Here is a 24,297-nt window from a genome sequence, read left to right on the forward strand (position 1 = left end):
AATATTTTACATCTTCAACTTAATTAATATATATAATAAAATATAACTCTATTTTTAAAATGATAAAACAAATATTGATTTTGAATACTTAAAAAATATTTATTTTGTATTTTTAATAAATTTTGTAATAAAATATTAAGAAAATGAAATACAACATTTTGTCATTAAATCACAAAGTAATTTAAATATATATTGTATGAAGAAAAGTAGAAAAAAAAATGTTGCGAATAAATCAAAGATTTATTTAATGATAATTTTGATTACATCCTATTTAAAAAAGAACCCTCTCGCGCCTCTACCACCGCCTCTGCCTCTGCCAGCGTCGCTGCCGACTTAGACGTCGCCGCTGCCTTTAGCCGGCTGCTGAGAGTCACATTTGCGTTCCACATTCGCTCGCACGCTCTTTGGCTCTCTCGCTCTGAATTCGCCGCAATCAAAAGACGCGAGGTTTTTGCAGCTCTGTGGCAATTACGGCGAATCACTGTTTCGTTCACCGCCGGTCGTTCTCGTTGTTGTTGCTGCCGCCGTTTGCGAAGAATACGTGGAAAACGAAAGGAAAACCGGGAAATAAATTTGCATAAGCGGAAAAATAAACTCACTAAACAGAGGCAAAGACTGAAAAACTACGATTTGATACGGAGCTAGGGAAACAATTACAAATTGTTACGTTAGGCGTATTACGTTTTTCGTCGTTCCCTTTCGTTTTCTCTCCCGTGTCGCGCTCTCGCTCTCTCTCTCTCTCTCTCTCTCGTCTCTCTGGGAGATTCTCTCGTGTTTCTCCGTGTGGATTTCATTGGATTTCGAAAAGAAAAAGACATTTGCAGCCCATGTGGATGTTCGATGTTCGATGTGGGCATTGTGGGTCCAAATTGAAACGCGCGTTCAAAATTCATTCACTTGAAGGCGGTTGTGCCGCGGAAAAAGTCGTAACTTCGTGAATTTCCAAGGAGAAAATTATCTGCCGCGCCGGTCTAAATGTAATGTAAAAGAAAACTAGAAAATGGCTGTTCCATCAGCATAGGCTTACAATCGAACGGAATTATGCTGTCTAAAACAAAACGTGTGGCCCATAAAGTTCTCTCTTTCGTCTTTCGCCAGTCCGCAAATATGTGAGAACCAGTGTGTGGGGGGAAAAAATGGAAAACTAAGGAAACTAGAGAACTGAAAAGCGTGAGGAAAACCCAAAAGACTGCAACTGCAAAACTCCAAAATAAAAAAAAACAACAACAAAGTGCGCGCGTGTAACAATTATGTGATATCTACAACAACAAATGCTCGAACGAACTGCTGACGTCACGCACAGTAGAATATAGAATGTAAAAAAGAAATACAACAAAAAAAAACGCGTAGTAAAGCTAAAAGTTCCACACACACACACACACTTACACACTCGCGGAGACTGAATAAAAGAATAGAGGAAGAAGCAGCGGCAGCAGTATATAATACGTGGAATCGAAAAAAAAGTAAAAGAAAAAGAAACACCCGCAAAAGAAAAAATTTGCAAAAATGAAACGTGTGTGATATTCAAAGAGCAAGAGGAAGCAGGCCGCGGCCGTGGAGGAGGAGGAAGAGCGGAAGAAGGAGAACAAGCAGAGCGTGTGATATATAAGCAGTAAAAAGGCGACAAAAAGAAACGACAAAAGTCAGAAATTCCAATTTATAGGTGCGTTCCAATATACTATACCTATTTATTTTGCCAAACCTTATAAAAAGTGATTAGTATAGTGTTTAATGTATTACACATTGTAATGAAATTACAATTAGTTTTAAAACTCCAAATATTTAATTAACTAAATTCCCTTCCTTGGCCTGCAATCAATTAATCATTTCATTTTGGGTTCTTTTAAATCCCTTTAATAACCTCCAAAACTGATATGGTGCATTTACCACTCATTCATTTATTCAATCCCTCAATGCTCCCATTTTTTTTTTGTAAGTCTCAAAAGGGGGAGAGAGGAGAGATAATAATTTTGAATTCTCCATCATGCTTAAGTTCTTAATTTTTTGTTTACCGAAAGTCGGCGGCTTTTTCTTTATGGGTTATTTCATATTTTCTATCGATCTACACATGACCTTTACTTTGTATTTTATAATGTTGGAACAATTGCTTAATTTTGGCAGGTGTGTTTTACCTGCTGGCGGTGCGAAATTACATTTAAATGTGTATTTTCCAAAGGTTGAAGATCATTTATACGTCTAGAATGTTATATCAGCGAAATATGTGTTATTTAATTTTAAATATAAAACATAAAAGTGTACTAATTTGTATAACTTCAATATTTAATTGTACTTTTTGCACACATACACATTTGGTAAAATATACTGAACTTCTATCAATAGTTTTCCGCGTATAATCTGTGCCCACAACTTAATCACATGTGTGTACATATAGTCTCACTATTATGTACTCATGTGTACATATATGGCCCCTGTGTTATCAGACTTTTTCAGTACACAATACTTCGATTGAATCTAATGCGTCATCGCTGGAGTGTCCAAGCAAATGAAGTTTGTTCCCTTGCACATTATGTACACAGAATGCTGAATGTAAATGGCCGATAAATGCACGGTGGGTACTTCCCCGAAAATGCTCCAAACAGCCGGCATTGAATTTCCTTCCACACCCACGCGAAAAGATTTCCCGTTTTCGCTGGCACGCTCCCCACCGGGTTTCCTTTTTTTTTTTTTTTTTGTTGGCTTGTGAAATATTTTGCGACGCATTTTGTGCGCGTCGCCTCTCCCTGGATAAAGCTTCCCTTCTCTTTCTCTCTAGTTCACTTTTCTCCGTCTCTTACTCGTTTTCTCCAGCCAGTTGGCAATTATTTTTGGGCTTTCTCGAACAGAAAGAAAAATAAAAACAGCTGAAAAGTAGAGGCGAGGCTTATAGCAAGTGCCTGTTATTATAACAAAATCTCTTAATAAAGACTTATTAAAATACCAAGAATAAATATTACAACAGTTTTATTAAATGAATAATCAAATTTAAAGCAGTTTCGATCGATATTTTGTTTCAATCTCTACTTTTAACAGGGCAATGTTAAGTGGCCATTTTTTCTACGAATTTTATTCCCCGCTTTTATTTATTGTAAGTCACCTTTCTTTTTTGGCTTTTGCAAATTCGATATCGCCTTTCAATTGACATTTCTGGGTTTAGCTTTGAAAGAGCATTGGGCTAAATGTAATTGGCTTAATTTAAAGATAATAGATAATGCTGAAAATAAAACTGAAAACCGGCTAGAAAAAAAATTTACCATGTGGACTTTTTTTCCCAGCCGGCAACAAAAACAAGAATGAGAGAGAGGGAGAGAGAGCAGTGAGAACTTCCATGTGGATTGTGTCGGTTTGTAACAGCTGTTATTTCGATTTTCAGGCCGGCTTTTACTCTCCGGCTCGGCTCTCTTCAGCCTTCTCTCACTCTCTCTCCCTTTTTGCAGCATCCCACACACACATACATGTCCGTCCTATCTCTCTCGCTCTGGCTCTGCCTCTCTCTGTTTCTCAACTGCCTGCTTAATACACAAAATTCGTGTATTTTTTTTACTCAATTGCAATTGTTGTTGCTTAACACCTTGTAGTACAACACACACATACAATCGTATTTTATTTATTGGTATTTATTTCACTTGTCCCTGCTTTTCTACTGCGCATGCAAAATAATGTGCAAAAAGAAAGCGAAACTTTTTAGCATTTCAGCTTTGTGTGGGTGTTGCTTCATTTGTGTGCGTGAGTGTCAGTGTGGCTGCACAAATAATAAATGCATAATTATTGAGCATGTAAATGCATATGGGCATCATCATTAATTAATAACAGTAAATTGGCTTGCAGTTATGCTGCAAATTTAATGCAAGCAATTAAGTGCATTCGATTGGCAGGGGAACCAGAGAAGAATAGTGATTTTATTCATGCTTCCGGTTAAATATTCCTATGGGGGGAATTAATATTTAATTAAAAGTGCACGCATCTTACTTTTTGTGGAAGGTAACACTCTTACATTAGTGTGACCAAGCTATGTTGGATGCTTATTTTTCTGCTTTTAGGAAAAGAATAAAGAGTTTTGAACAATGCTGAAATATAATAAATAACTTAAGGTATATTATAAATATTTGTAGACTAATTTGAAATTAATATTTTCGAATTTATTTATATTTTCAAGAATTGCCTTAAGCTTTTGCTTTTTTTTTATATATATGTAAACTTGCAAAATCTCCTGAAATATATGTGCTAAAAAATGTTATCTTTGCTGAACTCTTTGTTTTGATTTTAATTTATTTACCTTTACTAATTTGAAATTAACACGGCCCAACTGTGGGCTTCGCTATCAAAAGTTGCCTAGCCGCATTGCGTGCCTTGAGTCGCTTGGCTGACTTCTCTCCCACTCGCACACCACCCCCAATCACGCTCCCCATCTATTTACTTGGCCTCTACGCTATGTTTCTAGCCTTTTCCTTTATCAGTCACTCTCTGAGAAGTGAAGTAAAGTAAAAGAAAAGAAAAACAATAAAAACAAAGAAACAAGGCAAAGAATAGCACAGAAAAGCTATTCTACTTATTTGTTGCTGCGCTCTGTTGCGTCAGTCTGGATTGCAAAGAGAGGGAGAGATAGAGAGAGTGATACAAGGAAAAATGGAATATAACAAACACCGAAAAACAACAAGTTGTTATTTATTTATTTGCCGTGTAGGCCACCAAAGCGCACACATTTTCAACGATTTTTCATTCGTCACATTGGGCGTTTTTCATGTTCATTTCCCTGTTTGCATAATGATGTTGCCAATGTTTGCTTTACCTTGTGGGCCGCTTCGCTTTTGGTTGTTAAACTTTTTTTTTTGTATTTGTGTGTGTGCAGAGATGATAACTGACAAGTGCACTTAGAAGTTATTTTTTAAGTAAAGATACAGATACACTGGCGGCAAGCGAAGTATTTGTTATAGTTGGAAAATATTTAATGCAAATACAAACAAGAAAGAAAACTAACCTCGAGAAACCGAACTTGATATACCCTTACACTTTGCAATGGATTTATAGGATTTGTTTAAGCCAAAAAAGTAATTGTTTTAATTAGAAAAGAATTTAACAGAAGCTATATTTCTCTCAGAAAAAGCTTAATTTTTGTGGTTCTTAATTTTCGTTTCATATAAAATCTGGTCTTGCATGCGTGAATTATTTTTCCTGCTAAACTGTGTTCTTTTGGTAATTTTATACCTCTCACTGTAATTTTAGATGCAAAATCTCCGATAATATTTCCAGCTACTTGTTCGCATTTTGCGTGCCGATCAAAAGAAATTTTAAATTGGAAATTTCAATCGGCGAAGAGAGACCTACCTGGTTTTAATTTTGTTTTTTTTTTTTTTTGTTTTTTTCTCCTTTACCCTTTCTTGTCGCTGTCTTTTTTGGTTTACCTTTTGTCTGGCCCACATCATTTTGCACGAATATATTTAAACATTTCTTTTGGCGGTGCTCCGAGAGAGAGGGGATAATAAAAGGGGTAAAAGAAAGAGAAGGAGAGAAAGAGAGAGAGAGAGAGGAATGTGCGACTTCCATGTATAGGACTTGAATTACCTGAGCTCATTCGTCTGTAAGCAGATACCGTTTTTTTTTCCTCAACTCAAGCACACACAAACACATTAACACACGCTTGAAAAATCACTGCAAAGCTTTTGGCTAATATAGAAAAGACTGGAGGGGGGGAATCGAGTTGCCGCCAACGCCAAGTGAGTCGGAGACGTCTGGCAAGAGCACAGTGGCTTAATATTTAATATCAATACAAAGTAAAGGGTAGCCACTAACCAATCTTGTGATTTTGTGTAAAGGAAACGAAATATAACGGGTGATGAGACAGATAAAAGCATGTGCAATAAAAAAAAAAACGCACATTATTTGTTGTTTTAAACTCAAGAAGTCCCGGTGTGAAACCATATAAAGATTTAGGGATTGCTAAATGTGAAATACCATCTCCAGGTTGATTTTATTTATTACTTCTAAATAAATCATTTAAATTTTAAGCAATTGTTATCACTTTCCCTAGTTAGTTGACCTTGAGGCAGGTGAACTTTTGGCCAGGAAGTTTCTATGTGTAAAGACCACTGTGCATATGACAATTTCCATTGGTTATATCTTACCTGTCGCTTTTGCCATTCCAATTTCTTGCAAATTTCAGCAAATTCCGTACGACATTTAAGTGGGGCTTTGCTGGTTCATTTTACTTTTTCCACAATCTTTCTTAATTTTTTGTACCAACATGTAGAACAATTATCAGCTAGTCAGCTAGTGGAGTTGAAGAGGAAACCGCATAGTTTTGCGGTTGCCATTCCTTGTTTTTTTTTCTTTATTTTTTTTCTATTTTATTTTGTTTTGCATAACTCATAACAGCGTTCTGTTTGGTTAACAGTTTCTGTTATGCAAATTAACATTGCATGCAGGGCCGAACGCTAATTGCCATTTTTACCTGTTCGCTCCTGTTTGTTGTTATAGGTGGTGGTGTGTTTGTTGTTGTTGTTGAAGCTGTTGTTGTTATTACTCGTCGTTATTCTTATTTTTACGCTCATTTGAGCATTTTAATTTGTTGTTGTCGTCTTCTTTTCCATTCATGCTCACTTTAGCCGCGAATGGGGCCAACATTCCTCTAATGAACTTAAAGCCAAAGCCAAGCTTGTGGAACAAGAGGTGACAGGTATACACAGGCAGAAAAAACCTGTTCCTATGATGTTTTAATTAAATTTTCATATGTGAAAAGTATATTAACAAATTATTTTGAATGCAAATAATATTAAAGTGTGAATTACATGTAAATATAATGAGGTCAGGAATTCAGAATTTTATTCATATATTTTTATGTTATGCTTTTAATCTTTGTAACCTTTTCCCTCAGTGTATATTTTCTAAGCTGTGACCGACGCTCGCATTTTGCCAAAAGCGGTTGTAGCCTGCCATTGTTCAGTAGTGTAGTAACGTTATTTTCTTCTTTTTACCTGATGGTTTTTCCTGTTTCTACCTTTTGCCTCTGCCTGCTTACCTTCTGTTTGCTCGCTTGCTTTGCCTTCTCTTTTGCGTTTGTCGCTTTTGCCTTCTGATTCTTTGATTCTTCCTCTTTCACGCTGCGAGACGGACATATTGATTGTTTAATATTTTATGCCGAGTTTATTGACATTTCGTTGGCGAACTTTTAAGCGCGCGCGGTCTCTTCTTGGTTTCAGAAATAGTTTTGGCATGCTTCAGAGCGGCTTTTGTTCCCCCCTCTGTGTCCCCCATCGTTGTTAGCCGAAATACCTATCCGGTTCGGTTGTTGAGCACCTCAGGCATTATAGTAGTTTTTCTTCATTGACATTCTATGATAGCCTTGAGATTGGGTACTTTTAGTGTATAAAATACAATTGTTAAAGATTGGTTGAAAGGGCTCTAAACTCGAGTATTCAGTGCTTTTTTTTTTGCGAAATGAGGTTCGTTTAAAAATTGGAATAAGAAAATAAAATAATGTAACTTCCTAATTATATTTATGGAACTCAAATCAATGTAAAATGGTGTCAAAAAGTATGCTATGATATTATCTTTCATAGAAAATAACAATTAATTGCATTGCTTAATTTTTTGCAGCTTTCTAAAATGATTTCACATTTTAAGCTATAACTTAAAATATTTCTGGCAATTAAAATCGCTCAAAGATGGTTTATTTAATAACTAAACTGTGTTTGCAGTGCTTTACGTTTATCAGTAAAAAATACAGTTGCCAAAATTGTCAGTCTGCTGTTATCACATTTAAGCTGATCTAGTTTGGTTAAAAAAAAAAACGAGTAAATACTCGTTTATTTACCAGTTTTTACCATCTCACCTGGCTCTTTTAATACTATTTTTTCTATTTCTATTACTAATTTTTTTATTTGTAGTCGAGAAATTGTTTTCTTTTTTCCCATTGCCTTTCATTTTGCATTTATTTGCATTTCCACATACACCCCACATTCGTTCGTGCTCGATGGCCGCTCGGTGCGCATTTTAAACTGGAAACAATAAAAAAACAACAGAAAACAGATCAAAAGTTTAATGTGCCAAATGCATAAAATATTGGAAAAATCGGGTCAAATTATCTATAAATAATCGCCAATAAAAAACGCACACACACATATTATATTATATTTAACCTCTATTTTGTTTGTTCTTGTTTTTTGCAGATGTGAAGAATCCTTAGGTGCTAATTTAGTTGATAAGCGCAAAGTGAAAGAGAGAGAACGAGAGAGAGACAGAGCGGGAGAACGGGAGAGAGCGATACACAGGCAGTACAATAATAATTGAGCTAAAGAGCAGATTTCCCACTGGGTGGCAACTTTGCAAAGGCAGTGCTCAAAAGTATGCTACATTAAAATGAGGCGAACTTAACAGCAGCAACAACCGAACATAAACCAACACACATACACATAGAGAGAGAGAGAGAGAGCAAGAGTGATACGGAGAGAGTAAACGAGAGGGAGAGTGGAGAGAACTGCAGCGAAATGTCCAAATTCTTTCTGACTGTTGCACCCAACAACAATAGCAGCAATAATACCGGCAGCAACAACAGCAACACACACCAGCGACACCATCACCTCCACCAGCAGCAACAGCAACATTATGGCGGCAGCGGAAACGGAAGTGGGGCCTCGGGCCACCATCCGCTGGTTGCACGCAAACTCAATTACGATCTGCTCGGCGGCCAGACCAACATTAACAACAATAACATTGTGATCAAGAACGAGGCCCTCGATCTGGATTACGATCACGGTCTAATCAGCAGCGACAGTAACAGTAACAGCAACAACAGCCACAGTCACAGCAACAGCAACAGCACTAGCAACAGCAACAGCAATAGCAACAGCAACAGCGGCGTGGCAGCACATCTCCGGGATCATGTCTACACGGGGGCAGTGGCAACGGGGGCAGCAGCAGCAGCAGCAGCGGCAGCGGGGCAGGCGACGCAACTGCAACATCAGCAACAGTGGAAGGCGACCGGAAAGTCCAATGATATCACAAATTATTACAAGGTAAGTTACATGAGTAAATTCTTTAAAATTTATATTAAAATGATTATATTTTCCTACATAAACCAGGTCAAGCGTCGACCGCACGCCGTCACCGATGAGATCCACCCGAAAAAGCAGGCCAAGCAGAGTGCTCATCACCAGACGGTGGTGTATCAGAAGCATGTGGCCAGCAGCACGCCCCAGCAATTGCGACATACAAGCAGCCATCATGACGGGGACTCTGTCGATCTGGACGAGGATGTGGTTGTGGAGCGTGGTGCCAAGGTGGCATCATCATCGCTTCACTCTTTTGCATTGTCAACGCCCCAGCAGCAATTGGCCGCTTCGGTGTCAATCTCATCGAGCGGTGATCGCAATCGAGCGGACACATCGCTGGGTATTTTGACCAAAAAGTTTGTCGACCTGCTCCAGGGATCACCTGACGGTGTGGTCGATCTAAATGAGGCCTCCAATCGTCTGCATGTGCAGAAGCGTCGCATCTACGATATCACCAATGTCCTCGAAGGCATCAATATACTGGAGAAGAAATCAAAGAACAATATCCAGTGGCGAGGAGGGAAATCGATGGTCAGCCCGGACCGATCGCGTCGCATTGAGGCCGAGTCGGAGCGTCTAGAGCAGCTGGAGAATGAGCTGAATATGGCCATTGATCAGATGCGAGGAAATCTCGCTGAGATCTCGCAGGAGGTGGAGAATGCCGGTGGCATGGCCTATGTCACGCAGAATGACCTGCTCAATGTGGATCTGTTTAAAGATCAGATTGTTATAGTGATCAAGGCGCCACCAGAGGCCAAACTTGTGGTGAGTACAAATATTATTGGGTTTGATTGATTTCGTTCCCCCTACTTTTATTTCTGTACCAACAGCTCATATCTTTTGTGTCGACGTCAGAGCTTTTCCTGACTTTTCTTTTCGGTTTCTTTTTTTCCCTATACAACGTCGCTGCTTCTTCTTAGCGTCTGCATGCCATTAAACGTGGCGATTATTTATAGACGCGGCAGACACGACGACAGGCGAAATTGGAATCCCTCCCATTTGTGCGCGCCCCCTCCTTCTGTTGGCCATATTCCTTCCTTTTTGATATCAAGTAAATCTCTCTTGGCCACGCCAACAAAGTTTTCTCCAACGGTTCTATTGCTGTTGCTGTTCAATCTTCTTAGTGGATGCTGCACTATTTATAACAAAAAATATATACAGAAGCGAGCGCTTAATGTTTCCGCTTGCCTTGAACTGTTTAATGAACCCTCTCTCTTGCTAAAAAAAAATATATATATATATGGAAGAAGAATTGTTCATTGCAGAGTTTTGGCCAGAAATCAAGATTTGACTAGTAAAAGTTATGATAATATGTATATAGATGAAAAATCCTCTGGCAACGCTGTTTGAAGAAGTAAAATAAAACAGAAATAAAGTAAAAGAAACGAACACAAGATGACGGGGGGCGGCAAAAGCAAAATATCATTTCTAAAAATAATCGAGCGGCAAAAAAAATAATCACTGCTCATTCTCACTGGCCGCCGCTTCATTTGTGTTTCTCTTTAGCTGCGAAGCGGTCGGCGACCGCTTAAAAATTTCTACAGCTTCCCAAAAAAAGTTAGTTTGTGTTTCCCGTTCTTCGCTTTTTATCGCTGTTTTTTTGTGATTTTTTTTATGGAATTTTAATTAATAATCTTTAAATTTGCTTTTACAGTTGCCCAACACAAAGTTGCCGCGCGAGATCTACGTTAAAGCGGAGAATAGCGGGGAGATCAATGTCTTCCTCTGCCATGACCAATCGCCGGAGAATTCACCAATTTCGTCTGGCGATGGCTACGTCAGATCGTCAACTGGCGGCAGTGCCGGAGGCAGTGGCGTACGGACAGCCACCTCCACGCGACTGCATCCGTTGACAAATCCGCGGCTAAAGGATCCGCTATTTAATAATATCGATGCCATGAGCACGAAGGGATTAGGTGAGCTAAACTTAAATAAAATTTTAGTTGTTATATTCAACTAAACAATTAAATGATGGTAATTATAGGTACTGCACCATACCGCTCGGCACGCAACCTCAGCAAATCAATCGAGGATGCTGGCAAGCATCAATCCCAGCCTGAATATAATAACATTTGTGATATTGCGATGACGGCCCAGCATCCTCATCAACATCATCAACATCTCAGCCAGCAGCAGCAGCAGCAACAGTTGTCGCAACAGCAGGAGCCAACGGAGGAGGATGATGTCGATGCAGAGCTAAGCCAGTTGGTGCCGACGCTAACAAATCCGGTGGTGGTGCGACACAACAACAATCAGTTCCTCCAGCAGCAGCAGCAGCAGCAGCAGCAACAACAGCAGCGACATCAGCAACAGCAAAACACCATCCAGGAGCTGTTTAGCAGCTTAACCGAATCCTCGCCTCCAACGCCCACCAAGCGACGTCGGACAGCAGCGGCAATGGCTGCAGGCAGCGCAACAACAACAACAACAACAGCAACCACTACGCTTAATAGTCATAACAACAACAACAACAACAACCATAGCAGCAACTCCCAGAACCCAACAATAAGCTACAGCGGCAACAGTCAGCGACGCAGCGATGTGCCCATGTATAATTGTGCAATGGAAGATGTAACCACAAACTCTGTGGCAGCAGCAGTATCAGCAGCAGTAGCAGGAGCAGGGGCAGCATCATCATCGAGAGGAGATGTAGCAACATCCTCGGCGATAGGCTCACTGCAAATGCAATTCGCTGCCGTGGCGGATAGCAGCAGTAATGGAGGCGATGGTGGTGGCTATGGCAGCATCGCTGGCGCTGGCGCCAAATCTGATGATAACCATCAGCCCTTCCTGCCGCCCGACTGCGATGCCAACAGCAACAGCAGCAATGTCACGCTCCAGGGCCTCGATGCTCTCTTCAATGACATTGGCTCGGACTGTAAGTATTTTGATCTGGTCTTTAATGTAATCCCTTGTCCCTTTAAAGCGGTCAAAATAATAGTTAGATTGTAAATTTATCAATATATAGCAATATTTGTGATAAAAACGATTTCACTTTTGTGTAGATATAAAATTTACAGATACAAATAAGCTTACTAACTTTAAATATTCAAGTTTTTCGGTTTGATATCAGTATAAAAGATCTTTGTGAAAGGAAAATGTCTAGTTGAAAGTTTAAAATACTATTATTTTGACCGCCATTGTAAATATTACAAACCTGATTGATCAATCTATCGTGCTTTTGCAATCGCCGTCCACTCATCCATGATCATTTCTGCATCTGCCTGAGTTTTTGTCTCGTCGCCATGTAAATAATATCAATGCAAAAATGTTGTAATCTTTGTATAAATGACAGCTACAAGTATGATGGATTTATTTAAATCCAATAAACCCAAGAGGCACACTTGTCAAGAACTTATTCTGTGACCTGCGTGTATTTTAAAACCGCATCACAGTCTGAGTTCTTGCTGAGCGTGAAATGTAAACCTCAAAGCAACATAAATGAAACAACCTGTGAAAGTAAAAAACAACTAAAAGTGATTTGTATTTAAAGAAATATATATTCTATTTTGTTTTGCAAACATTTCGGCCAACGAGAATCAGTTCAAAATTGACAATTTGATTTAAGTTTAACATTTTTTTGGTTTATGTAGCTATAAGAAGTTTTTGTTTTAAATGTTTATTTGTTAAACTAACAACATATTTGGCTAAGCAAAGTAATTTATATTATTATAATCAATTTAATACATTTAACAATCAAAATTCCCTTTAAAAATGCTTAGCTTAATATGATTACTAAACCCTTCAAACCACTAAACCCAAATAACCTAGATTTAAGTAGTTTTAAAAGTGTTTTTAACATGTGTTTTATATTATATTAACAAATTCCCATACAAACACATACTGCTCACATCAACATATTGCTGCTAACCATGTTACTACTAACAGAAATAATACTACAACAAAAGTATTAATAACAACTAAGCATAAATGTGTATATATATTATATATCGACATAACCCGACGCCTCGTCAGCAAATTCGTTCGTCCTCTCGTGTCAAATTCATTTTGGAACTGAATTCTCGTGGGTCTGCAAGTGCAACAACACTGACCGCTTCCGGGGGCCAATTGTTCATATTTGTGATTGAAATTTTGTAGCACCATGAGATTCAGCTCTGGCGTGAATTTCAAAACATGCATCCACCAAAAACAACATCTCTCGCTCTATTCAGCTCTCCTCTATTCTATATAAAACATATATATGTACATATATGTAAAATCGGCTTATTCAAATCAACATGTTGAAAATAATCTCCTCAAGTCAGCCAAATGATTGAAGCAAATATTAAATGTTTTTTTTTTGTATTTTACATTTACAGATTTCAGCAACGATATTGCCTTCGTGTCCATCAATCCGCCGGACGATAATGATTATCCATATGCGCTCAATGCGCACGAGGGCATCGATCGGCTGTTCGACTTTGGTTCCGATGCCTATGGACCCTAAAAAAAGAGACGTCCATCACCACACAACAACATGCATACACACACTCTCACACACACACAAGCACACAGCAAATGTATCTACAAAAATTGGGATTCTTCTGGGGGGTGTTTATAATTTTAAATTATATACGAAATGGCAAACAACAAAAATATTAAGAAAACAAAAAACCAGCAAATTACAAATTTATTATTAAATTATATAAATTGCAAAAACAAACAACAAACAAACTAAAAATCCAAAAAGAAAACAAACAAAAAAACAAAAATCAGCTACAAAACTTAATGAAACTAAGTTGTGTGTACAAGTTTTAAGCGTAAAAATATTATACATACATTTAAATTTATAACCCAAAACTAATTTAAGCGAAACACAAAATCTACTTTACGAAAACAAAAAACAAAACAAAACAAAAAAAAACTCAGCCTCACAAGGAAAAACGAAGAAGTAAGCAGGAGAGCAACATTTTATAAGCAAATTACATTTTAGCCTTACAAATAAATCAACAAAAAAAATGGGATAAGAATCAGGAAAAGTAATACATAAACCCTGCAAAAGAGCGAATATAACATCCCTTTCCATATTCATAAAATCAATCTTTTTTTGTGGGCTTAAAAACTGTCTGTAAATTAGTAAAATAAAAGCAACACACACACAATTTTTAAATAGAAAACAAAATAGTTATAAAGCCAATCAATAATATACAAAATTATAAACAAGAAATAAAAAACAAAATCAATTTCAAATTGTAAAAAAAAAAATGAAAGACGTATGTTTTGCTTTAGCAAAAGGAACAAGGAGAAGACACAACTTGGGCCCCCTAAATATATTTCCAAAACTCCTTCCTTTCGTCCTTTATCCCTTTTATCCTTCCTTTAGTCCCTCCTTTCTCTACTATTTTTAGTTACGCATGCAAAAGAACATAATTTGTCATCGTTGTCTCTCTTCTGCAATTTGTTTCATTCGCTTGGATTGATTGATTTTTAATTATTAATATTATTAAAGCTATATAACTATGTATAATAATTTGTTATTGTTATAAAATTTACAACTATAAACACACACACAATGGGCCCAATAGCAGTTTATATTCATAGAAGCCAAATCATCCCACAAAAACAAACAACCAACCACTTAACAGAGTCAACTACAAAGTACATAAATAATTATTTAAAACTCTCGCCTAGAAGTTATATATTTAAATAAAACAAACGATAAATGCAACAACCACAACAACAAACAAATCATACAATGTAAAAAAACAACTAAGAAACAAACAAATAAATGAAAAAGAGAAACCACACTAAAAACTAAAACCCCCTATATAATTGTACGTTTAATTTTTGTAAGAGAAACAAACACATTTTGTTAGGTACTCTTTTCTTTCTTTCCAAAAAAACAAAAACACGAGAAAAAAAAGAAAATAAATATTAGAAGAAACAAAACGAAGAAAAAAAAAAACTTTAAAATAAAAGAAAAAGTTTTAAAACCAAATAGATATCTTGTTTTCTTAATTAAAATTTTTGAAAGTAGCATTGCAAACTTTCGTTTGCATTTAAAAGCTACAAAAAAATGTTCCAAGACCATTTTATTTTAACAAAAATTAAAACTTAGCATTATTTTTTGACAAGTCCGGTATTGGATAACATTTTTTTTATTTTATAATTTTTAATTCTTCTAATTTTTTCAATTTTTGTAAACCAGCTTCTTATGTTTTCATATTTGTTAATACCTTATTTTGTTTGACATTAAAAAATGGAATAATTTTTATGTTCTATCAAATTTTAATTTTCGCATGCAATATGTTTTTAACGTTGTTTTTAATATTTTTCGCTAATTGCACAAATAATTTAATATATAATTCGATGTATTTAAATGATTTTAAATTGATTGAAAATATTCTTTTATTTTCAGAATGATTTGCAAACTCCAAATTAGGTAAGAAAATGTTAACCTTTTCATTCGATTCTATTTGTTTGTTTTTATAGTAATTTTATTTATCCCTTAGTTTTGTTTGTTTTTTATTTTTTAACTCACTGAACGACTAGAAAAAAGCCTTATTTATAGAATATTGGCAAATTTTAAAAACCGCGCGAAAGTATATCTTTCCCATGACACTTAGAGGACGCCACTTCCTACCTCTGGCGGATGGCAATCGCTGTATTTCTAAGGCGTTATCTTTTCATATTATTTTTTATTTTGTTGTAACATATTTGCACCATGACGCCCCCTGGCAATCAATGTTAAAAGTTTCCTTACAACATGACACACGTTATGTAAAATACAATGAAGCAACTAAATTAAAATGTTTTTGTGCATTGTAAAACGAGGAACTTACATATTTACTTACTTATTATTAATACAATATAAATTTGGTATGTTAAAAATCAACGAACTAATTGCATCCGATACTTAATATTGAATGCAGTCATTATAATTATATTTTGAATTTATATTGTATGCTCATCAGCACCTTTTCTTAAGTATACTTCCACACGCACTTCTCTGTTAACCTCTCTAATTTTTTTTAAATTCACCCGCAAAATTCTGTTAAAAAAATACCAAAGAAATATATTAATATTTTGGTATTTTGATATATTTCCGACAACACAAAACCGACCGACACCCGACAGCACCCGAGAGAGAGTTCTGTTAACTAACATCCACCCGACAGCACCCGAGAGAGCAGAGAGCGGCCATGTTACGAATTTTACATTTTACATGAGAATTCGACCCCAAAACCGAGAATTCGAACCCAAAAGTAAGAATTCGACCCCATGTAAACGTGTAGAATCATCGTTTTGACGTGCCAGCTGTAAAATGTTAAATCAAAATTCAGAGTGACCAAAAGCAAGTAACGAAAATCACCGAAAAAAAGAGGCAAAATATCATGGTCAATTTTCAACAACCCAACACATGCACACTTTTTATTCGCGGTTGTAACGGGAAGAACGGAAGAATTTCGCAGCAAAAACAACGTCGCGCCGCCGGAAGACCGGAAAATTGTGGAAGCCAGATTTCCCGCTTGCCGCTGAAAGTGTTTACTTTTCTGAACGAAAATACGCGTATTGTGCAAAACAAAATAATAAAACGTCGTCGGAGGCGATTGTCTGATACGGATACGGTGTGAAACGGATGCGCGGTATTTGGTGCACTTTATTGAATGAGAAGAGAGCTATCAAAATACCAGAAGTGTTTGTGAAAACCCGGTGGAATATATGAAATTCCACGGAATACAAGTGCGGGCGTTTTCTCGAGTGTATCAGTGTGTGTGTGAGGTGTATGGGAGTGTGCCTATGTGTGTGCGAGATCTACGGCAAATAAATAAATAAAATTGTGTACACAGGCACACATAAAAATATATGCACATACATACAGAGCATGTTGTGAAGTTGCGGCGCAAAAAGAAAGCACGCGAATAAAACATAAGAAAATTTTAATTACGCCTGCGTCTGGGAAAGTGCGTCGTTGTATTTTGAAATCGATACCAAAATAAAGTGTAACAAAAAATACACAAGTGGCGAGGACGAGAAACAACAAAAACAACAATGTTCGACAACAATCACAATGCAAAGAGGTAAGTTAGCATGAATTAAGGGGAAGAGAAATAGAAACATAAAACTAAACGAGAAATAGTAGTGAGAAAACGTAACTAGAAAAATACTCGACTGAAATTACTACGCAGCAGCAATTTATGCCAAGTTGTTTTTGCTTTCGTCTCCTTTCCCTCCTCCCCCTTTTACGCGCCCTGTCTCTCTTGTTCTTGTTCCGTTTGTTGTTGTTCCATATCTATCATATCTTGGGCCAGTTGTTGTTTCCTCCTCCTCTTCTTCTTCTTTGCACCGCTTTACGTTTTGTGAATGAGCAGCGCAGCCAGCATAGTCGCTGGCTCTCGCTCGCACTCATCCTCTTGGTCGCACCCGGTTGCTCGTACTCCCTCTCGCACTCTGCTCTCGTTCTCTCTTCCTCTGCCGCGGGCGGAGAGAGCAATGCTTGCGCCTGCGTGAGAAGAGAGAATGGAAATAAAAAATGTAAGAATGTCGATTGCTGCCGGTTTTTTTCGAATTGCTTTGTTGTTGTTTTCTTTGTTGCACGCATTTTGCGGTTCAGATAAATTACCAATTAAATAAATCCCGCATTAGACTGATGTTATTGGGTCTTATAAATATGTTTTCAAAGAAAAGATTGTATTTTCGTGTTGATTACCAATTAATGAAAGTCGTGAGTTAGTTGAATTATTATTGAATTAATCTTTTATTTCTTTGACAATTATAGTTTTTAGGCTTGGGATTTTCTATTTTATTCACAAATTATGTAAAAAAAAAAACTAATTACAATATAAATTAATATATTTAGTATTGCCTCGCCTCTTCAATCAAAACCATGTCTGTAAATTTGTATCATTTTTCTCATCAACATATTTTTGTGCTTAGTCACCTGTTGATTTGTCAAGGTTTTCAGTTCATCAGTTTATTTTTTTTTTTATTATTTTAAATGTTTTTGTTGGGTAAAAAAGTTGTTTACGCTGATATTAATGTGTTTAATTAACTACAAAGTTGCTCAGCACATAATTTTATTGGCTGTCAAAATGACATGACGGTGCATTTTTCGTTCTGTTTTTGGTTTGTTTTCTTAATAAGTGTGACCAAATTGTCGGGTTTCAGAGTCCCCATAAAATGAGTTGTCCTTATATGCGAATAACTGGATATTTTTATGACCAGGCTTTTGTATCTGTCAATTATTTGTGGAAACTATTGTGGGAAATAAGGTCGTTATGATTTTGTGTCTTATTTGTAATATGGGTTCTAGTAAATTTATTATGTTATTGTTACTTTAATGAAATGATTTAAAGGCAATTAAATAGTTATTGATCTTAAGACTATCTTAAAAAGTAAATTAAGACTTATTTGTAGGTTTATTTTAAAATAAACAGTTACAATCTGTTTTAATGTGGAGCTTTATCTTAAATCTAAATTGATACTTTTTATTTAAACAGTATGAAAGATTGCTAAACAAGGAAACTGTGCCGAAATGAAACCGTACTTAGTGGGAAATAGGAAAAGCATTTTCACACTAATAACTGGCATTGTGGGGGGGGGGAAATATATGTATACACTGGGTTAGGAGGTAGTTTTTGGGGAAGGTGGCAGTGGAATTGGGAGGTGCTGATGGGGGGAAGGGTCTGTCTGCTAATTAAAAAGCATAAGCACTAATTGGCATGCCGCTGCGCTTGTTGTTGGTGCTACTTCTGGTGGTGGGCCTGCCCACTTGCTGTGCTCTTATTATATTCGCGTTATTATTGTATAATAAGAGAAAAATGCCATAAAAAAACATTGGGAGGTGGGGTTAGTAGCGGTCTAACAACAACAAAAATAGCATCGAAAAAAAAAACAAAACAAAAATGAGGAGAACCGAAAATAAAAACAAAACCTATCCGAAAATTGCGCATTTTTTTGTATTAATCATGCTATATTTTTGACGAGGCTAGCGGAATGTTGGCCAATGTATGTATTTGTATTTGTGCGTAATTTATTTATTTTTAAATCGAGTTTGCCTGCGTATACGCTAGTGTGTGTGTAACCATAAGTGCCAGTGTGTGTGTATGTGTGTATTTGTGACAAAAATAAGTCGCGGCAAAAACAAATTGTTGAAATAAAACCAAAATAAAGCAGAAACGGACAGCAGATCTATAGAGAGGATGAGGCAATGACGGAACCCGGGCCAAGTTTGTTATTTTTTCTTATGTATTTTTATGATTTCTTCTGTTGTTGTTACTATTGTTGTTTTTCTGTTCTTTTCGGTGTGTTATTTTTGATATTTTTATTTTGTATGGTGTGTGAGGCAAAAACCGGAAATTGTTTGTCCGGCTATTGTTGATGACGTATGACCATCGTCCTCCTCTACTCATTGGGAATTTTTGGCGCATAATTTGGCCACACTAATTAACAGCGGCAAAACGAAACGAAAAACAAAAACACACACTAATACAGAGGATAAAAAACATTGAAACAAAGAAAAAATTTGGAGGAAAAGGCCATATTTAAATACCCTTTACATAATTGTTGAATACTTAATTTACTCAAGGTATCTAAAAAATACCTTTAAAAAAGTTATATTAAATAAATCAACTAATCAAATTTGTTAGATTATTTCACTATAAATATCTAATAGAAACGATCAAATAAGTAAATTAAAATAATAATCCAAATATGAGTAAAATTACATTCAGTTGAATTTAGTGTAAACTGAGATGACGAAACCCCCTCCATAAAGGGTATAAAAATACAACAAATTAAACCGAAAATTCGACAAAAAGCTTTGACCACATGCGCGCATGCTAGAATGAGAGGCCATGACTGCTGAAAGAGAGTGGCCGGTGATAAGCTCCTACGTGTGTGTTTATATATATAAATATATCTGTATGTGTGTGTGTGTGGATTTGTGTGAGTGAGTGAGCCGAGCCGAGCGAGACAAACAGACAGGTGTCATTGACCTTTTTCGCTGTGATGGCACAAAAAAACAACAACCCACACACATTAATACACATACAGTCAAACCATTTTGTGTGCACTTTTTTCAGCTGCGTTTGCTTCTCTCCTTCTCTTTCCCCCTGCCGGCTTCGTACGTTTCTTGTTATTGTTTTTTTTTGTGCTCTTCTTGCTGCTTATGCTGTGAACTGCTTGGCCTTGAACTTAGACGCGCGTCTTCTAATCGCTCCACACTCCATCTCTCCGCTGCCCTTCCTCTGCCGCTGCCTTCCCCACACATGCATGTATGCACGCATAGCAAGTTTATTGCTCCGTTGATTATAATTGTTGTTTTTGTTTTTGTTTTCCTTTGCGCCCTTTTTTGTTGGAGATTTATCGCTATTTTTGGTCAAGAATTTTAGAGTAAAAGTTTTTCGCAATTTATGTATGTTTATAAAAGATATGGAAATGTTTATGAAATAAATTATACAAAGTTTTTAAAAAATATAATTTCTATGTTTTGAAAATTTAAACAGCATAATAGCTGCCACTAAACCAAAAATATTTGTATACGTTTTTATTTATTGACATGACATTATAATATTCTCGTATTTTAATCTTTAAAAATAAATAAATTATAAAGAAGCACTAGAAGACTCCAGGTTAAACCGGATTTATTTAATAAAATGATATAAATAGTCGACAAAAAACGCACAAAGATTTTGTTAACAAGCAAGTCATATTCTTGGAAATACAGACAGCTGTTTTTAAAGGAGCGACATTACTTACTTCCTTCATCAGTGTATCCCTTAAGTATAGTAGTTATAACTTGTTGGGGATTCTAGTATAGTCGAATGAATCTTTTTCTTCTTCTTAATATTGCTTTTATGGCTACTGGAGGCCCCCCACATTTCGGATCACAAGCCCAAATTGGTAGCAATTACGCAATCGTTGTTGTTATTGTTGTCATTTATTTTTTTCATTTCGCAATGCAATGCTTTTATTTACGGTATGAGTCAACTTGTTTTCGTCGAGCCGCATTTAATTGTGATTTTTTTTATTATTATTATTTGCATTCGCCTCGTGGAAAATCGAATGAATTGGAATTCAGTGTTCCAAGAACTGTTGTCGAAAGGCAACAACAACAACAAAGCTATAGTATGATTCACAGGCGCATCCGCGTCCAACACATTGCCGCAGCGGCATCAGCACCCAGTGAACCACAGCGCCACCATCATCATCCCATCCCATCATCAGTCGCCCAACCCATCCTCCCATCCGTGCGCTGTTGCTGTTGCTCCCGAATCTTATCGGGAGCGGGGAGTCTAAGGTCCACGTAAATAATACCCAGTACACCCCACCAGCACTAGCGACAGCAATAACAATATTAGCAGAGAACACACGCACACTTACGCACCCACAGCACAACACATGACATAGTCGGACGTTCTTCAGTTGGTCGTATGACGAGGGTGCCCACCTCTCCCCCCAGACCTCCCATACCGCCCACACCACCCACTTGGCTACGCCACCACCAAAGTCTGCAGTCGCCTACGCATAAACACACCACATATGCGACAATTGTGGCCAAATGAATATATCACTTTGTATAATATTGTAGAAGGGAAATATAATTAAAAAAATTATATAATCTGAAACAGTTTAATTTATGTATATGTATTTTAATACATTCATTTGTTCATTATTATTCTTCTAAAACAAAGATATATATTATAATAATATATGATAATAATAATCAGTTCTAAATTAATGACCGCAGCTGTGCTTAGCCATTTCTCTGCGTTGAATTATGGATTTCACTATGTGATTTGAAGAACAGCAATAACAGAAATATTATTAGGAAAAGTAAAGTATAATAGCAACAACAATAAACCGCTGGTGAAAATGGCAAACTAAAGCCGAAAGGTATTTAAAGGGGGGTGACGGATGGAAGGGTGGTAGACAGGCGATGACGTGGTGTTTATATTATGAGATGGATACACGGGGGATCTTGTGATCGTTTCTCGTGGAAGTGAGGTGTTTATTTGGTATCTTAGTTGGCGACACACTCTCAACCGTATTATTTATGTACAGCCATATGTACAAATGTATGTATATGTTTGTATGTGCACACCCACATGAATCAACAATTGGCCAATGGCAAGTTGTTTGTTTTGATTCCAGATTATGGGCAATCTCTCCGGATGGTGACTAAGGATTAGCAGCTTATCAAGACCCTTGAGCAGCTAATGTAAGACATTTTTAAACCAGCCATTATACTTAGTATTATTATTAGTATTCCCAGATATAATTTACATGACATAATAATAAGAAATAAGGTCAAATTTTGCGATAAATTATAATATCAAGAAAATCTTCTCAAGTCCAGTAATTTTAAGGCTTTAGTCTCAATAACACAATGAAGATCTTTAGAAATGGCAATAATAATAATAATAATAATAATAATAATACTAGTGATTTATTATTCTTTAAGTTAGTTTAAATCTTTTTGACACTAATGTTTTTCGTTGGGTATTATCTTTTACGATCGTGTTTTATGTTTGTGTGGGAGATGATTTTAAAATCCCACAAATTCTTATTTAAACTAGAATAAATCGGAAGAAACTTAAATATGAGATAGAAAAAAATTATTGATACATTTTAAGAGCTTAATAACATTAACGCATTTATGCATACAATTCGTATAGCTCTATTTTTTCTGACTTGCGGAAAATAAAGAAATTTTAAATGTTTTTTGTTTAGTTATTTCATTACAAAAATTAACTCGAACAATAAAAAATGTTTAAGAAGCAACAAATGCCTCGCCCCTTACTTATTATTATTGCTCATTTATTTTGACAATTTTAATATTCGCTCATTCTCTCTCCTATCTGCGTCCCGCTTGCTCTGCTTATTGTTTTTGTTTTTCAGCATTTCGCTTTGCGCAGTTATTTGTTTTTCTTGTTTTTAAAGATTCCGTTTTCGTATTGACATTCGTTTATTATTTTCCGTTGGCTGTTTGTGTGAGCGTATTGGTGTAATAAACAACACACGTGGTTGCATTTCTATGAATGCTATCTCTCTCCAACACCCACGCTCTACGCCCATGAGAGAGAAAGCGAACGCGAGAGAGAGAGAGTAATAGAGAGGGAGAGAGAGCTCTTCTATTTTTTTTTTGATAAAGTGCGTGCTGCTGATTTGTCTTTTTATGGTGATGTGTGATCCGCCCCATGTGTTTGTGTGCCTGTGTGTGTGTATGGCGCTTGAAACATGGTGCCGACGTCGCTGCTGGGTGGGCGGTCGGCTGCGCTTTTTTTTTCTTCACTGCCTCTTTATAGTATTTATAGTCATTTTTATAAACATTACGAGATAAGCCAAACGCCCGCTCACTTTTCGTAGGCCCCAAAGCTGTATCGCTTAGTGCTTAATGATCCTTAAATATCTAAAGCAGGGCTGACCACACAGACCACCCAGAAATCCTTGAGGCTTTCTCACACTGTTTGGCGCACGAAGATCGCCAAAAGCTAAGCCAAAGTGTTTCGGCGTGAGAGTCCTTTCTTTCCAGTCGCAGGCTTCACATCAAAACTAGTGACTCTGTCACGTTTTTAACTGCGTTCACACCACATTACAAATTTTATCAATTTTCCTTCCAACTATGCATAGTTTTTTTAAATTCTGTTTGATAAATTTATTTATTAATTATTTTTTTTAGTTGTGCACATATTTTTCGGATTGATAATATTAATGCTAATGATATTTCTTATTCGGAAACATATTTTTATTGAGCTTTCTTTTCTAATCGCCTGGGCGGGCGTCAACAATGTTGCGAGTTATTCGCTGCCTCTTTCTTTGGTGCGTTCTTTCGCCCGTGAATGACCTTCGGCTGTCCCGTTATTTTGTTTGTTTTCATTATCGTTGATCTGAAGATTGCGACACGAGCATAATGATAATGCGGAAAAATATGAATCCTATCTAATTTAGATTTCTATATTAAATTGTATTCTTAACAAACATCAAAAATGTGTTAACTATATAGAACAGAAATGTTTAAAATACATTAATTCATTGAAATTATAATATAATACAATTTATAAAATATTTAGTGCAATACAACATTAAAAAATGGGCCTATAGCTTTACTTACTTATTTGTTTTCAGTATGAACATAACGATTTATTTTTCGTTTTAATATCGAAATCAATATCGAAATAATCGATGCATTGAAGTATCGATAATTTTGCAGTGAGTGTGGTAGGATTATCAGGATTTCTATTTAAATCTTTATTCATGAAATACTTGTGCTGCACAGCAGCTACAAACATATTGCCCGTCACTGCGGTTT

At 36.4% G+C, this 24,297-nt stretch overlaps 2 protein-coding genes across 4 annotated transcripts in view; both read left to right on the forward strand.

The window, feature by feature from the left end:
• E2f1 (E2F transcription factor 1) overlaps positions 1-14,982 on the forward strand; it is a 46,059-nt gene extending 31,077 nt beyond the window's left edge. For 2 of the 3 annotated variants that reach the window (XM_086831929.1, XM_086831930.1), the window contains 5 exons: positions 8,163-9,008; positions 9,075-9,809; positions 10,699-10,960; positions 11,029-11,922; positions 13,364-14,982. In XM_086831929.1, coding sequence (XP_086688055.1) covers positions 8,481-9,008; positions 9,075-9,809; positions 10,699-10,960; positions 11,029-11,922; positions 13,364-13,491 — 2,547 coding nt within the window. In that variant the 5' untranslated portion in view covers positions 8,163-8,480 and the 3' untranslated portion in view covers positions 13,492-14,982. Of the gene's footprint in view, positions 1-475; positions 1,664-8,162; positions 9,009-9,074; positions 9,810-10,698; positions 10,961-11,028; positions 11,923-13,363 lie in introns of those variants that run through there. The other variant, XM_086831928.1, reaches the window with a different exon arrangement.
• A 1,396-nt stretch (positions 14,983-16,378) lies between these two features.
• The window catches only part of LOC147643907 (insulin-like receptor), a 45,638-nt gene continuing 37,719 nt past the window's right edge, over positions 16,379-24,297 (forward strand). The window contains 1 exon segment of the mRNA XM_086831932.1: positions 16,379-17,065. The gene's annotated coding sequence lies outside the window, so the exon portion shown is untranslated.

This window comes from Drosophila serrata, unplaced genomic scaffold (assembly GCF_035046125.1).
Source record: "Drosophila serrata isolate PLE 108 unplaced genomic scaffold, ASM3504612v1 contig_241, whole genome shotgun sequence".
Lineage (NCBI taxonomy): Eukaryota > Metazoa > Arthropoda > Insecta > Diptera > Drosophilidae > Drosophila > Drosophila serrata.